At 34.0% G+C, this 14,746-nt stretch overlaps 1 protein-coding gene across 1 annotated transcript in view; it reads left to right on the plus strand.

Moving 5' to 3' along the window:
• LOC139521072 (putative ankyrin repeat protein RF_0381) overlaps positions 1–14,746 on the plus strand; it is a 45,850-nt gene that overhangs the window by 28,101 nt on the left and 3,003 nt on the right. The window contains exons 3-10 of the mRNA XM_071314327.1: positions 8,143–8,385; positions 8,985–9,205; positions 9,759–10,190; positions 11,706–11,906; positions 12,577–12,678; positions 13,136–13,279; positions 13,690–13,854; positions 14,492–14,632. Of these exons, the coding sequence (XP_071170428.1) occupies positions 8,143–8,385; positions 8,985–9,205; positions 9,759–10,190; positions 11,706–11,906; positions 12,577–12,678; positions 13,136–13,279; positions 13,690–13,854; positions 14,492–14,632 (1,649 nt within the window). The remainder of the gene's footprint in view (positions 1–8,142; positions 8,386–8,984; positions 9,206–9,758; positions 10,191–11,705; positions 11,907–12,576; positions 12,679–13,135; positions 13,280–13,689; positions 13,855–14,491; positions 14,633–14,746) is intronic.

A 14,746-nucleotide genomic window follows, 5' to 3' on the forward strand; every position in this document is an offset into this window, starting at 1 on the left:
TATCACCCAAAACATTGCTTCAATACCATCTCTATACATGTCATACATTGTCACCCAACCATCATTTTAATGAACCACCATACATCGCTACTCTACCATGATACTTATCACCCAAAACATTGCTTCAATACCATCTCTATACATGTCATACATTGTCACCCAACCATCATTTTAATGAACCACCATACATCGCTACTCTACCATGATACCATCTCTATACATGTCATACATTGTCACCCAATCATCATTTTAATGAACCACCATACATCGCTACTCTACCATGATACTTATCACCCAAAACATTGCTTCAATACCATCTCTATACATGTCATACATTGTCACCCAACCATCATTTTAATGAACCACCATACATCGCTACTCTACCATGATACTTATCACCCAAAACATTGCTTCAATACCATCTCTATACATGTCATACATTGTCACCCAATCATCATTTTAATGAACCACCATACATCGTTACTCTACCATGATACTTATCACCCAAAACATTGCTTCAATACCATCTCTATAAATGTCATACATTGTCACCCAATCATCATTTCAATGAACCACCATACATCGTTACTCTGCCATGATACTTATCACCCAAAACATTGCTTCAATACCATCTCTATACATGTCATACATTGTCACCCACTCATCATTTCAATGAACCACCATACATCGTTACTCTACCATGATACTTATCACCCAAAACATTGCTTCAATACCATCTCTATACATGTCATACATTGTCACCCAATCATCATTTCAATGAACCACCATACATCGTTACTCTACCATGATACTTATCACCCAAAACATTGCTTCAATACCATCTCTATACATGTCATACATTGTCACCCAATCATCATTTCAATGAACCACCATACATCGTTACTCTACCATGATACTTATCACCCAAAACATTGCTTCAAAACCAACTCTATACATGTCATACATTGTCACCCAACCATCATTTTAATGAACCACCATACATCGCTACTCTACCATGATACCATCTCTATACATGTCATACATTGTCACCCAATCATCATTTCAATGAACCACCATACATCGTTACTCTACCATGATACTTATCACCCAAAACATTGCTTCAATACCATCTCTATACATGTCATACATTGTCACCCAATCATCATTTCAATGAACCACCATACATCGCTACTCTACCATGATACCATCTCTATACATGTCATACATTGTCACCCAATCATCATTTTAATGAACCACCATACATCGCTACTCTACCATGATACTTATCACCCAAAACATTGCTTCAATACCATCTCTATACATGTCATACATTGTCACCCAACCATCATTTTAATGAACCACCATACATCGCTACTCTACCATGATACTTATCACCCAAAACATTGCTTCAATACCATCTCTATACATGTCATACATTGTCACCCAATCATCATTTTAATGAACCACCATACATCGCTACTCTACCATGATACTTATCACCCAAAACATTGCTTCAATACCATCTCTATACATGTCATACATTGTCACCCAATCATCATTTTAATGAACCACCATACATCGTTACTCTACCATGATACTTATCACCCAAAACATTGCTTCAATACCATCTCTATACATGTCATACATTGTCACCCAATCATCATTTCAATGAACCACCATACATCGTTACTCTACCATGATACTTATCACCCAAAACATTGCTTCAATACCATCTCTATACATGTCATACATTGTCACCCAATCATCATTTCAATGAACCACCATACATCGTTACTCTACCATGATACTTATCACCCAAAACATTGCTTCAATACCATCTCTATACATGTCATACATTGTCACCCAACCATCATTTTAATGAACCACCATACATCGCTACTCTACCATGATACCATCTCTATACATGTCATACATTGTCACCCACTCATCATTTCAATGAACCACCATACATCGTTACTCTACCATGATACTTATCACCCAAAACATTGCTTCAATACCATCTCTATACATGTCATACATTGTCACCCAATCATCATTTCAATGAACCACCATACATCGTTACTCTACCATGATACTTATCACCCAAAACATTGCTTCAATACCATCTCTATACATGTCATACATTGTCACCCAATCATCATTTCAATGAACCACCATACATCGCTACTCTACCATGATACTTATCACCCAAAACATTGCTTCAATACCATCTCTATACATGTCATACATTGTCACCCAACCATCATTTTAATGAACCACCATACATCGTTACTCTACCATGATACTTATCACCCAAAACATTGCTTCAATACCATCTCTATACATGTCATACATTGTCACCCAACCATCATTTTAATGAACCACCATACATCGCTACTCTACCATGATACCATCTCTATACATGTCATACATTGTCACCCACTCATCATTTTAATGAACCACCATACATCGCTACTCTACCATGATACTTATCACCCAAAACATTGCTTCAATACCATCTCTATACATGTCATACATTGTCACCCAATCATCATTTTAATGAACCACCATACATCGCTACTCTACCATGATACTTATCACCCAAAACATTGCTTCAAAACCAACTCTATACATGTCATACATTGTCACCCAACCATCATTTTAATGAACCACCATACATCGCTACTCTACCATGATACTTATCACCCAAAACATTGCTTCAATACCATCTCTATACATGTCATACATTGTCACCCAACCATCATTTTAATGAACCACCATACATCGCTACTCTACCATGATACCATCTCTATACATGTCATACATTGTCACCCAATCATCATTTTAATGAACCACCATACATCGCTACTCTACCATGATACTTATCACCCAAAACATTGCTTCAATACCATCTCTATACATGTCATACATTGTCACCCAACCATCATTTTAATGAACCACCATACATCGCTACTCTACCATGATACCATCTCTATACATGTCATACATTGTCACCCAATCATCATTTCAATGAACCACCATACATCGTTACTCTACCATGATACTTATCACCCAAAACATTGCTTCAATACCATCTCTATACATGTCATACATTGTCACCCACTCATCATTTTAATGAACCACCATACATCGTTACTCTACCATGATACTTATCACCCAAAACATTGCTTCAATACCATCTCTATAAATGTCATACATTGTCACCCAATCATCATTTCAATGAACCACCATACATCGTTACTCTGCCATGATACTTATCACCCAAAACATTGCTTCAATACCATCTCTATACATGTCATACATTGTCACCCACTCATCATTTCAATGAACCACCATACATCGTTACTCTACCATGATACTTATCACCCAAAACATTGCTTCAATACCATCTCTATACATGTCATACATTGTCACCCAATCATCATTTCAATGAACCACCATACATCGTTACTCTACCATGATACTTATCACCCAAAACATTGCTTCAATACCATCTCTATACATGTCATACATTGTCACCCAATCATCATTTCAATGAACCACCATACATCGTTACTCTACCATGATACTTATCACCCAAAACATTGCTTCAAAACCAACTCTATACATGTCATACATTGTCACCCAACCATCATTTTAATGAACCACCATACATCGCTACTCTACCATGATACCATCTCTATACATGTCATACATTGTCACCCAATCATCATTTCAATGAACCACCATACATCGTTACTCTACCATGATACTTATCACCCAAAACATTGCTTCAATACCATCTCTATACATGTCTTACATTGTCACCCAATCATCATTTCAATGAACCACCATACATCGCTACTCTACCATGATACTTATCACCCAAAACATTGCTTCAATACCATCTCTATACATGTCATACATTGTCACCCAATCATCATTTCAATGAACCACCATACATCGCTACTCTACCATGATACCATCTCTATACATGTCATACATTGTCACCCACTCATCATTTTAATGAACCACCATACATCGCTACTCTACCATGATACTTATCACCCAAAACATTGCTTCAATACCATCTCTATACATGTCATACATTGTCACCCAATCATCATTTCAATGAACCACCATACATCGTTACTCTACCATGATACTTATCACCCAAAACATTGCTTCAATACCATCTCTATACATGTCATACATTGTCACCCACTCATCATTTCAATGAACCACCATACATCGTTACTCTACCATGATACTTATCACCCAAAACATTGCTTCAATACCATCTCTATACATGTCATACATTGTCACCCAATCATCATTTCAATGAACCACCATACATCGTTACTCTACCATGATACTTATCACCCAAAACATTGCTTCAAAACCAACTCTATACATGTCATACATTGTCACCCAATCATCATTTTAATTAACCACCATACATCGTTACTCTACCATGATACTTATCACCCAAAACATTGCTTCAATACCATCTCTATACATGTCATACATTGTCACCCACTCATCATTTCAATGAACCACCATACATCGTTACTCTACCATGATACTTATCACCCAAAACATTGCTTCAATACCATCTCTATACATGTCATACATTGTCACCCAATCATCATTTTAATGAACCACCATACATCGCTACTCTACCATGATACCATCTCTATACATGTCATACATTGTCACCCAATCATCATTTCAATGAACCACCATACATCGTTACTCTACCATGATACTTATCACCCAAAACATTGCTTCAATACCATCTCAATACATGTCATACATTGTCACCCACTCATCATTTTAATGAACCACCATACATCGTTACTCTACCATGATACTTATCACCCAAAACATTGCTTCAATACCATCTCTATACATGTCATACATTGTCACCCAATCATCATTTTAATGAACCACCATACATCGTTACTCTACCATGATACTTATCACCCAAAACATTGCTTCAATACCATCTCTATACATGTCATACATTGTCACCCACTCATCATTTTAATGAACCACCATACATCGTTACTCTACCATGATACTTATCACCCAAAACATTGCTTCAATACCATCTCTATACATGTCATACATTGTCACCCACTCATCATTTTAATGAACCACCATACATCGTTACTCTACCATGATACTTATCACCCAAAACATTGCTTCAATACCATCTCTATACATGTCATACATTGTCACCCAATCATCATTTTAATGAACCACCATACATCGCTACTCTACCATGATACTTATCACCCAAAACATTGCTTCAAAACCATCTCTATACATGTCATACATTGTCACCCACTCATCATTTTAATGAACCACCATACATCGCTACTCTACCATGATACGTATCACCCAAAACATTGCTTCAATACCATCTCTATACATGTCATACATTGTCACCCAATCATCATTTTAATGAACCACCATACATCGCTACTCTACCATGATACCATCTCTATACATGTCATACATTGTCACCCACTCATCATTTTAATGAACCACCATACATCGCTACTCTACCATGATACTTATCACCCAAAACATTGCTTCAATACCATCTCTATACATGTCATACATTGTCACCCAATCATCATTTTAATGAACCACCATACATCGCTACTCTACCATGATACTTATCACCCAAAACATTGCTTCAATACCATCTCTATACATGTCATACATTGTCACCCAATCATCATTTCAATGAACCACCATACATCGTTACTCTACCATGATACTTATCACCCAAAACATTGCTTCAATACCATCTCTATACATGTCATACATTGTCACCCAATCATCATTTCAATGAACCACCATACATCGCTACTCTACCATGATACTTATCACCCAAAACATTGCTTCAATACCATCTCTATACATGTCATACATTGTCACCCACTCATCATTTTAATGAACCACCATACATCGCTACTCTACCATGATACCATCTCTATACATGTCATACATTGTCACCCACTCATCATTTTAATGAACCACCATACATCGCTACTCTACCATGATACTTATCACCCAAAACATTGCTTCAATACCATCTCTATACATGTCATACATTGTCACCCAATCATCATTTTAATGAACCACCATACATCGCTACTCTACCATGATACTTATCACCCAAAACATTGCTTCAATACCATCTCTATACATGTCATACATTGTCACCCAATCATCATTTCAATGAACCACCATACATCGTTACTCTACCATGATACTTATCACCCAAAACATTGCTTCAATACCATCTCTATACATGTCATACATTGTCACCCAATCATCATTTCAATGAACCACCATACATCGTTACTCTACCATGATACTTATCACCCAAAACATTGCTTCAATACCATCTCTATACATGTCATACATTGTCACCCAATCATCATTTCAATGAACCACCATACATCGCTACTCTACCATGATACTTATCACCCAAAACATTGCTTCAATACCATCTCTATACATGTCATACATTGTCACCCAATCATCATTTCAATGAACCACCATACATCGCTACTCTACCATGATACCATCTCTATACATGTCATACATTGTCACCCACTCATCATTTTAATGAACCACCATACATCGTTACTCTACCATGATACTTATCACCCAAAACATTGCTTCAATACCATCTCTATACATGTCATACATTGTCACCCAATCATCATTTTAATGAACCACCATACATCGCTACTCTGCCATGATACTTATCATCCAAGTCATTGCACCAATACCATCAGTATAAATGTCATGCATCGCTACCCTACCCTCTTACTAATCAGTCACCATACATCTTTACCCTACCGTCATACTAAAGAAACGTCATTTCAATATTGCAATGATTTGCTGCAAATATAAACCCTTGAAAAATATGACAAAATGAAACTTATCAGTCATGGCGACTGATCGTAGTATTCTTTTCCGTGTATATATATACTTATATTCATTTTCCTATTTAAACCAGTATATGTGGTAATCATTATCCAACGATTGGGGAAAGCAAACATATCTAAATTAAAACAACTTTTGAAAATTTACTTTATTTTTTTCTGTCACAAAGTGGCAAAGCACAATCATAAAATATAGAAAATTCCAATAGGGCAAGTCAATGTTCAATACTTTTCCCTCACCAGTAAAACATCTGCTAAAATCTTAAGTTCAGTTATACTATTGATTGGAAACCGTTTAAACACAGGTAAATGTATAATTGTTTTTACTATTTATGAATATGCACATCTTTTAGTATCATAATAACCCATCAATAATACCAGTATTGATTTTTATTACTGTGAATAAAACAAGGTCAAGGATGTTCACTGGTGTGGAACGTAGTCCACGATTGTTGATTAATATAACAACAATGTCGCCCATAGACGATCTATTTAATGGAATATATGTATCTTGGATTTGTTTTATGTCCGTCGTGCATTTCACATTAACAGATACTAAAATGATTCGGAGATATCTAGCTAAAAATGGAAGGCTACTATCACAACAAATTAAAACTATTTTTCTGATTCAATATTACAGTATTTAATCAAACCATAAACAGAAAGTTTCAGTTTCAGTTTTCAGAAACAGATATCATCAGCAACCTTATCTTATATCTTATACTATTTTCTTGCTCCTTTTCATACATAACGAAGCTTGCTGAAATAGTGACATATTCCAGCGGCTCTTCCCTACCAATCAATATACACATTCAGTGACCCGGACCATACTGCTTGAACATTTTATTATGGAGACCTCGTTTTAGTTTCTTGATTTTTACATAGTTATTGCTATTTTATGCCCATTACTTCCTTTAACAACACTTGACATCTATTGGTAGACGTTACGTAACTTAATTATGGTTCATATTCATGGTTAAGATGACGTCAGATAACAAGGTCGTGATTTCAACAGACGTATCATGTTGCTGACAAATATGTTGTTTTGTAAACAATTTGAAAATGAATATACCCCACAAAGAGAACTATTTAAACCTGTAACAAATGTAGTCATAAATATGATGCTGTTTAGATTTTAAAGCATCAGCGTCTTATTAATTCTATTTTATAGGTTTATGGGCAGCCTTAGATCAATCAAATCCAGACAGACATGTAGTAGAACGTCTTCTGAAGAACTGGTGTAGACTCACATGTGTGAAGAATGGCAATATAGTCAGCATCAAGTCACTGGTCCGGGAAGACATTCATAAACGTGACCTGTTGGAAATGATAGAAAGATATGAAAATCCCAATGAAATGGCTTTAGCATTGTCGGCAGGGTTCGGATTTATTGTTAAAGGATGGGTGAAGGCAGGTAAGTAATTCCTAAAATAAACCAATAAACATTATATATATATTCATTTTGTTTAGAATCCATTGACAAAATAAAACCATAAACACAAAAGAATAATATACGAATCCCCTAAAAGCAAACAAATGAATAAAACCCAACAAAAACGTCATCGCCAGTAGAACTTGTTCCTAATGTAAGCGACCAGAACAATTTCTATTTCGTGCTCGCATTTCTGTAAAAACATCTTCAATCTATGAGCATTTCATATATCTCTAAATCCTTTTTGCCCATAACAATTTGTTTAAGAACGTATAGATAAAATTCGGCTTTAATAATACTTGATTACCTGGTCCTATTCTGATTTTAATTGTACACACATTAAGTCTGCTGACATATTGATACTTTTGACATATTTTAACAGAACATGTACTTTCGATTGGTCGCTATTCGGTATAAAAAAAACAATAATGCTTTGGTATGGATTTACCTTTGATAACTATTTTACATGACACACTATTTAAAATGTTTATTTTAAAATCCTGGAGAGTGTAGAAAATATAAGGCTTTCACCTTGTTAAAACGAACGGTTGTATTTATTTATATTTTTATATTATAAATAGATGCAGAACTCTTAAAGAGTGTAGATGTCAACACCAGAGATTTTTCATATCAATATGCCTACCCTGAATACCCAGAGACTCCACGACCCTTACTAGCTTCAGCGTGGGAATCAAACAATTTTGATGCAGTAGATGTTCTCATGAGTATGAAACCAGATACTCGTGTATTGTGGACTTATGAAGGATCGTCAAAGAATCCACCAAAGCCTGTTTTCTTTCAGGTATTTTACTAATATAAGTAATAAGAAAGTGGTATGTTTGCAAATTAGACAACTTTTAATCAGAGTTAAAATTACGAACAGTTCATCGTACGGCCTCAAAAAATGGTAAATAAAGGCAACATTAGTATACCGCTGTTCAAAAGACAAAACACGACTGAGAGAAAACAAATTCAGGTTACAATCTAAAACAGTCATACCTTATTGTCAGATTTACACAGCTTATTATGAAATCAAATCAACTTTAAGTGTTGATGATTTCAATACATTCATCTGACCACTAAGATATACTAGTAAAGACATTGACGTTTTATTCTTATAAATATTGTCTTCTCAGCTATAAGTTTCTTTAATGTAATGTGTCATTGGTAACATTCTGATTGTCTCTGGTCTAAAAGAAGTGTTCAAAAATAAGTCGATTAATATTCTCGAAGAGATTGCTGTCTTCAATCCTATATTTGAATTTGGTTTTATTTTCAATGAGTAAATTTCAATATTTTGTGTTCTCCAGTGGTATGTTATAGATCCGTTACACCCCTTTCCATTATCTTTTCAGCTATTATGTGGAAATACTGTTCCTAAAGATGAGAAGGTTGTTATGCGAGTCCTCGAAGGATCAGATCTTTCTGCTCGGGATTATGATGGCAATACAATTTTACACACTGCAGTAATTTATGATGCCTCTGAAAATATCTTCAAGAATCTCATGTCACTAGGTGCCGATATCGCTGCACGTGACAGCAAAGGAAGAACACCACGTGACGTGGCTGTGAAATTGAACAAATCAGTGTATGTGGTTGCAATTGACGAATTTATTGTTAAACTAGTCAAAGATAAAAAATTCAATGAAGTGGAAAAACTAATATTACATAATTATGACCATTTATCGGATATTACGGACAGTTTTAAACGGACAATAGTTGATATTGCCAAACGGTCCAGTAGTCGTCAGATATATGAAGTAATCAATCTCACAACTGCAATTCATGTAAGTAGAAAAGCAAAGCTTTCAATACACTAAGGTCATGATATAAATAAAGGCAATAGTAGTATATCGCTGTTCGAAATTCATAAATCGATTGAGAAAAAAACAAATCCGGGTTTCAAACTAAAACTGAGGGAAACACATCAAATACAAGAGGAGAACTACGACACAACAGAAACACAACATTAAAATGTAACACACACAGAAACGAACTATAATATAAAAATGGCCATGTAACAATGACCATATATAACATCGCGTTTGATATTCTGCGACATGTTCTCCAGCGATACAGCTAGACTTCAAACGGTTATGAGCCACATTATATTGTCTTTCATTGTGATACAATAGCTGACAATAAAATAAACAACGAAAAGTCAACGAGATAAGATAAAACAACAAACAGAAATCAAAGATTGGGCAACACGACATCCTCCTTTCCAACCAAGACAAAAGTTGATTTCAGCTGCTCCAGGAGGTTATTTTGGGTCAATAATCTTAATTGTTTTACACTGAATGAGTTTGACTGTCCCTCTGGTATCTTTCGTCCATCTTTTGTTCGATCATTGTTCTCTATAAAACGCATCATTTTATTGGCACAAGTTTATAAAAATGCTGCCTATCGTTCTTCTACATTTAATTTAAAGGAATATAGAAACGCATTTATTGTTGATATATATATTGAGACATATCAAAATGTTTGCTTACATTGAATGCATCTTATCTTTAGTATTCAATTTACTCCAGCAGGCTTTGCCATATTTCATAGTGGTACTAAAGACATTTACCAAATTTCTATCTAAGTTGCGATACTCTGTGCATTATCGTTGTTGATCTAAAGATATGAAAGCGCAAACATTGGTATTTCATTATAAAGAACACAAACATAGTTTATGTGGTTTCGTCAACTGAAAACAATCAACATAATCAGGCGTTAAAGCATTAATTTAATATACTGGCATCTTAATGTTTAATGACAGTCTGCAGGTAAATAGGTGAATTTTCTTGCAGACGAATAGTTAATAGTTATCAAAGGTACCAGGATTATAATTTAGTACGCCAGACGCGCGTTTCGTCTACATAAGACTCATCAGTGACGCTCATATCGAAATATTATAAAGCCAAACAAGAACAAAGTTGTAGAGCATTTAAAATCCAAAATTCCAAAAAGTTGTGCCAAATTTGTCTAAGGTAAGGAAGTAGTTAAGGAATATGACGAATGAACATCACTACGCATAATTGAGTATATTGTAATGGAAATGAAGCAAACACCGAACATAAGAAAATAGACAGATGATACCAAAGGCAAAATCAAACAATTATAAGTTGACGAAAAACAAACGATACCATAACACAAATGACGACTACGAATACTGCATAAAAAACTAAGACTGAGCAACACACCCCACCAAAAAACTAGTTTTGATTCTAATATTTTTTTTCATGAACACATTGGCTTCAACAGATATATATTTCAATAGTTAATACTTTTTGTTTATGTAAAATCTTTCACTTTAGGCATACATTAAAAGAATCTTCACAGCAGTAGACGATGGATTAATAGACGATGCCAAGAAATTACTGTCATGCAAAAAGTATTCAAATGTCCGAGACAAATGTGGACGAACGTTGTTACATCGATGTATAATGAAGGAAAGAACTGAAATGCTGACGTATTTATTGGAAGTCAGTTCTCAGCATATAAACATAGGCGATAATGTATGTATAATAAATAAAAAGAAACGATAAAAAACATGGTCATATAGAATATTTGAATGTTTCAAAAAACTTATGTTTCGTCCTTGTAAAGTGTAAGGGAGACAACTGGCAGTTTCTCTGAATATTTCCAATACAAGAATTATTTCTTTCTTATAACCGAAAGAGAAAAGACCAGATCTACAGTTGATGGTTTGGTAGGGGAGTCCTTCAAATATTTAGCCATATGTTATTGAAAAGCATGATAAATGCAGGGTGTCCAATTTTATGTATCGACATTATGGTGTGAATAAAATAATATTTCCGTATAATCTTCTCAATCTTTAAATTTGCTGTTGTGATCACTTAAAATCGTGACTGTCATATTTACATCAATTTATGAAAATGTCTTTTTTTTAAATTATTTTGACTTCTGCAAAACATTTTTGATCATCAATAACAAAAGTCAAAATTCAAACTTTAAATTTGTATGTGGAAGTTTTGGTGTGGATATGATAAAAATGTAAAGAAAATATTAAATTTCTTTAAAAAAAAAGATAATATAGAAATGAAATCAGATTTTAGATTTGAAACTAGAAGTGTCTCTCGTAGATGTTCTGCTCATTTGGTTTTCTGAAGTGTAGGCCTAGCAACTTTGAAGATTTATTTAATATATGGTATTTTAAATATACAGCTGGACAGAACCCCACTTCACTACGCATACCTTTTTATGCCACAGACAGATGTTATTGAAAAGTTAGTAAAGGCTGGTGCAATGAAAGATAGACATGATCCGGTATGTATAAACTCAGATGTAAAATAATATATTGAAGCCGTCTTTTATCTCATATGCCCTAATAACGAGAAGGAGACATTAGAAGGCAACGCTACAAAAACAAACGATATAAAAAGAAACGAACTATTAGATAACAATTGCCATATTCCGTTCCTGACTTGGTACATAATTTTAAGAAACAATGTTTTTGTGGCTAGCCAACCATCGCGCTTTAAGGCAATGTTGAATATACTGCTAAAATGATTACATTACAAGACGGAAATTCAGTACAAATAAATGCAAGATCACCCAAGATAGAGAAATGTATAAATAATATAATAGTACAATTCGACATGTTAACCACAGAAAAACAACGAATAACTTAAATTAATTTAGGACAAAACACAAAAAACAGCTAAATAGAATTACAAACTATACTTTCATTGTAATATAACTTTATATACTGTATGGTTTGTAGAAAGGAAGAAAAGCTGCAGACTACGCATTAGATGCAATTGGAACCCAAACCCATTCTGCATTGAAAAAAGATGTCCGAGATTTTGACCTGAATATATACCTGGCAGAACGTGATTTTGATGAAACAGTGAAAGACGCAATTAAGGTAATTGTGATACATCAACCTCGCTCGTTGTTATCAAGATCTATCAATATGACGACATAATGCCTTGTGGTCCAAAATTAATAATGCACATTAATTGACATTCAGTAGACGATCACTTACACCTACACATATTTGGCAGCCAAATTGATTATTTATTTAAAAAACAGATATTTCAATTTAGATTAATACTTTAATCAAATTTTAAAGAAAAGTGTATACATGTTTTGTACTTATTTTTTTTTATTCGAAAAATAAAATTATTTGTACTTTGAATTATGTTACAGCTTGCATATAATAAAAATTTATCGTAAAATATATATTCATTTAAATGAAGAAAATTTATGTTGTTGTCTTAAAAGGTTATGAAAAACATCTCTATAAATCTGCACGCATTTATTTTTTAATTTCAGAAAGGAGACCTAAAATCAGTAAAAAGTTTGATATCAGGTGTTCAAAGTTACAATACGGATCTGTCCAGGTTTAGTTATCTGTTGTTTGACTGTATAGACAACAAAGACACAGATATTGCTAAATACCTTATAGGAATAGGATTCAAATCAGAAATCTGGAAAGAGGTATATTTACAAACATATATGTTCTTTACACCATCAAATAAAACACAAACAAACACACTGTTAAGTAGCAATTGCATAGTAAACAATTTTTAATTGCATTTGTTCAATAAGACTACAATATAAAGGAAACTTATCGTATACGATTGACAGGTAATATCAGCAAGACATTTAGGTAAACAGATACATCCGTATTTACACACTTCTCGTACTAAAGTATGACACATATATTGTGTGAAATAAAAAGTAAAATCACAAAAATACTGAAATTCGAGGAAAATTCAAACCGGAAAGTCCCTAATCAAATGGCAAAATGAAATGACAAAACACATCAAGTGAATGGACAATAACTGTCATATTCCTGATATGGTACAGGCATTTTCAAATTTAGAAAATGGTGAAATGAACCTGGTTTTATAGTGCTAAACCTCTCACTTGTATGTCTTATAGAACAGATACATCCGTATTTACACACTACTCGTACTAATGTATGGCACATATATTATGTGAACTAAATGATTAAACACATTTGTATGTGTATCCTATCTAACATCTAAATTTTAAAAGCAAAGACATTTAATTTGTTATTTGCTCAACTCCACATTAAGCAAAAATGTCATGTTTGTAATTTATATTATAGTATACTAAATGTGATCCTAACGATGATATGTGTGCAATGATGGAGTGTGGACATGGTCCGACCTCTTTGAAAGAAAGGGCAATGGAAATGAAATGTGAAGATTTCGTCAGTTTCTTAGAAAGGAGACAAATGAATGGAACAGTAAGTGATTTCAAAATTTGTTATATAGTTATCTCCCTTATATCATAGCATGTACAAAACCAGACATAAAATGTCAAGTTAATTTGTTTTAGTCGTAATAAAAAAAGTGTTAGG

This window comes from Mytilus edulis, chromosome 4 (genome assembly GCF_963676685.1).
Source record: "Mytilus edulis chromosome 4, xbMytEdul2.2, whole genome shotgun sequence".
Taxonomy (NCBI): domain Eukaryota; kingdom Metazoa; phylum Mollusca; class Bivalvia; order Mytilida; family Mytilidae; genus Mytilus; species Mytilus edulis.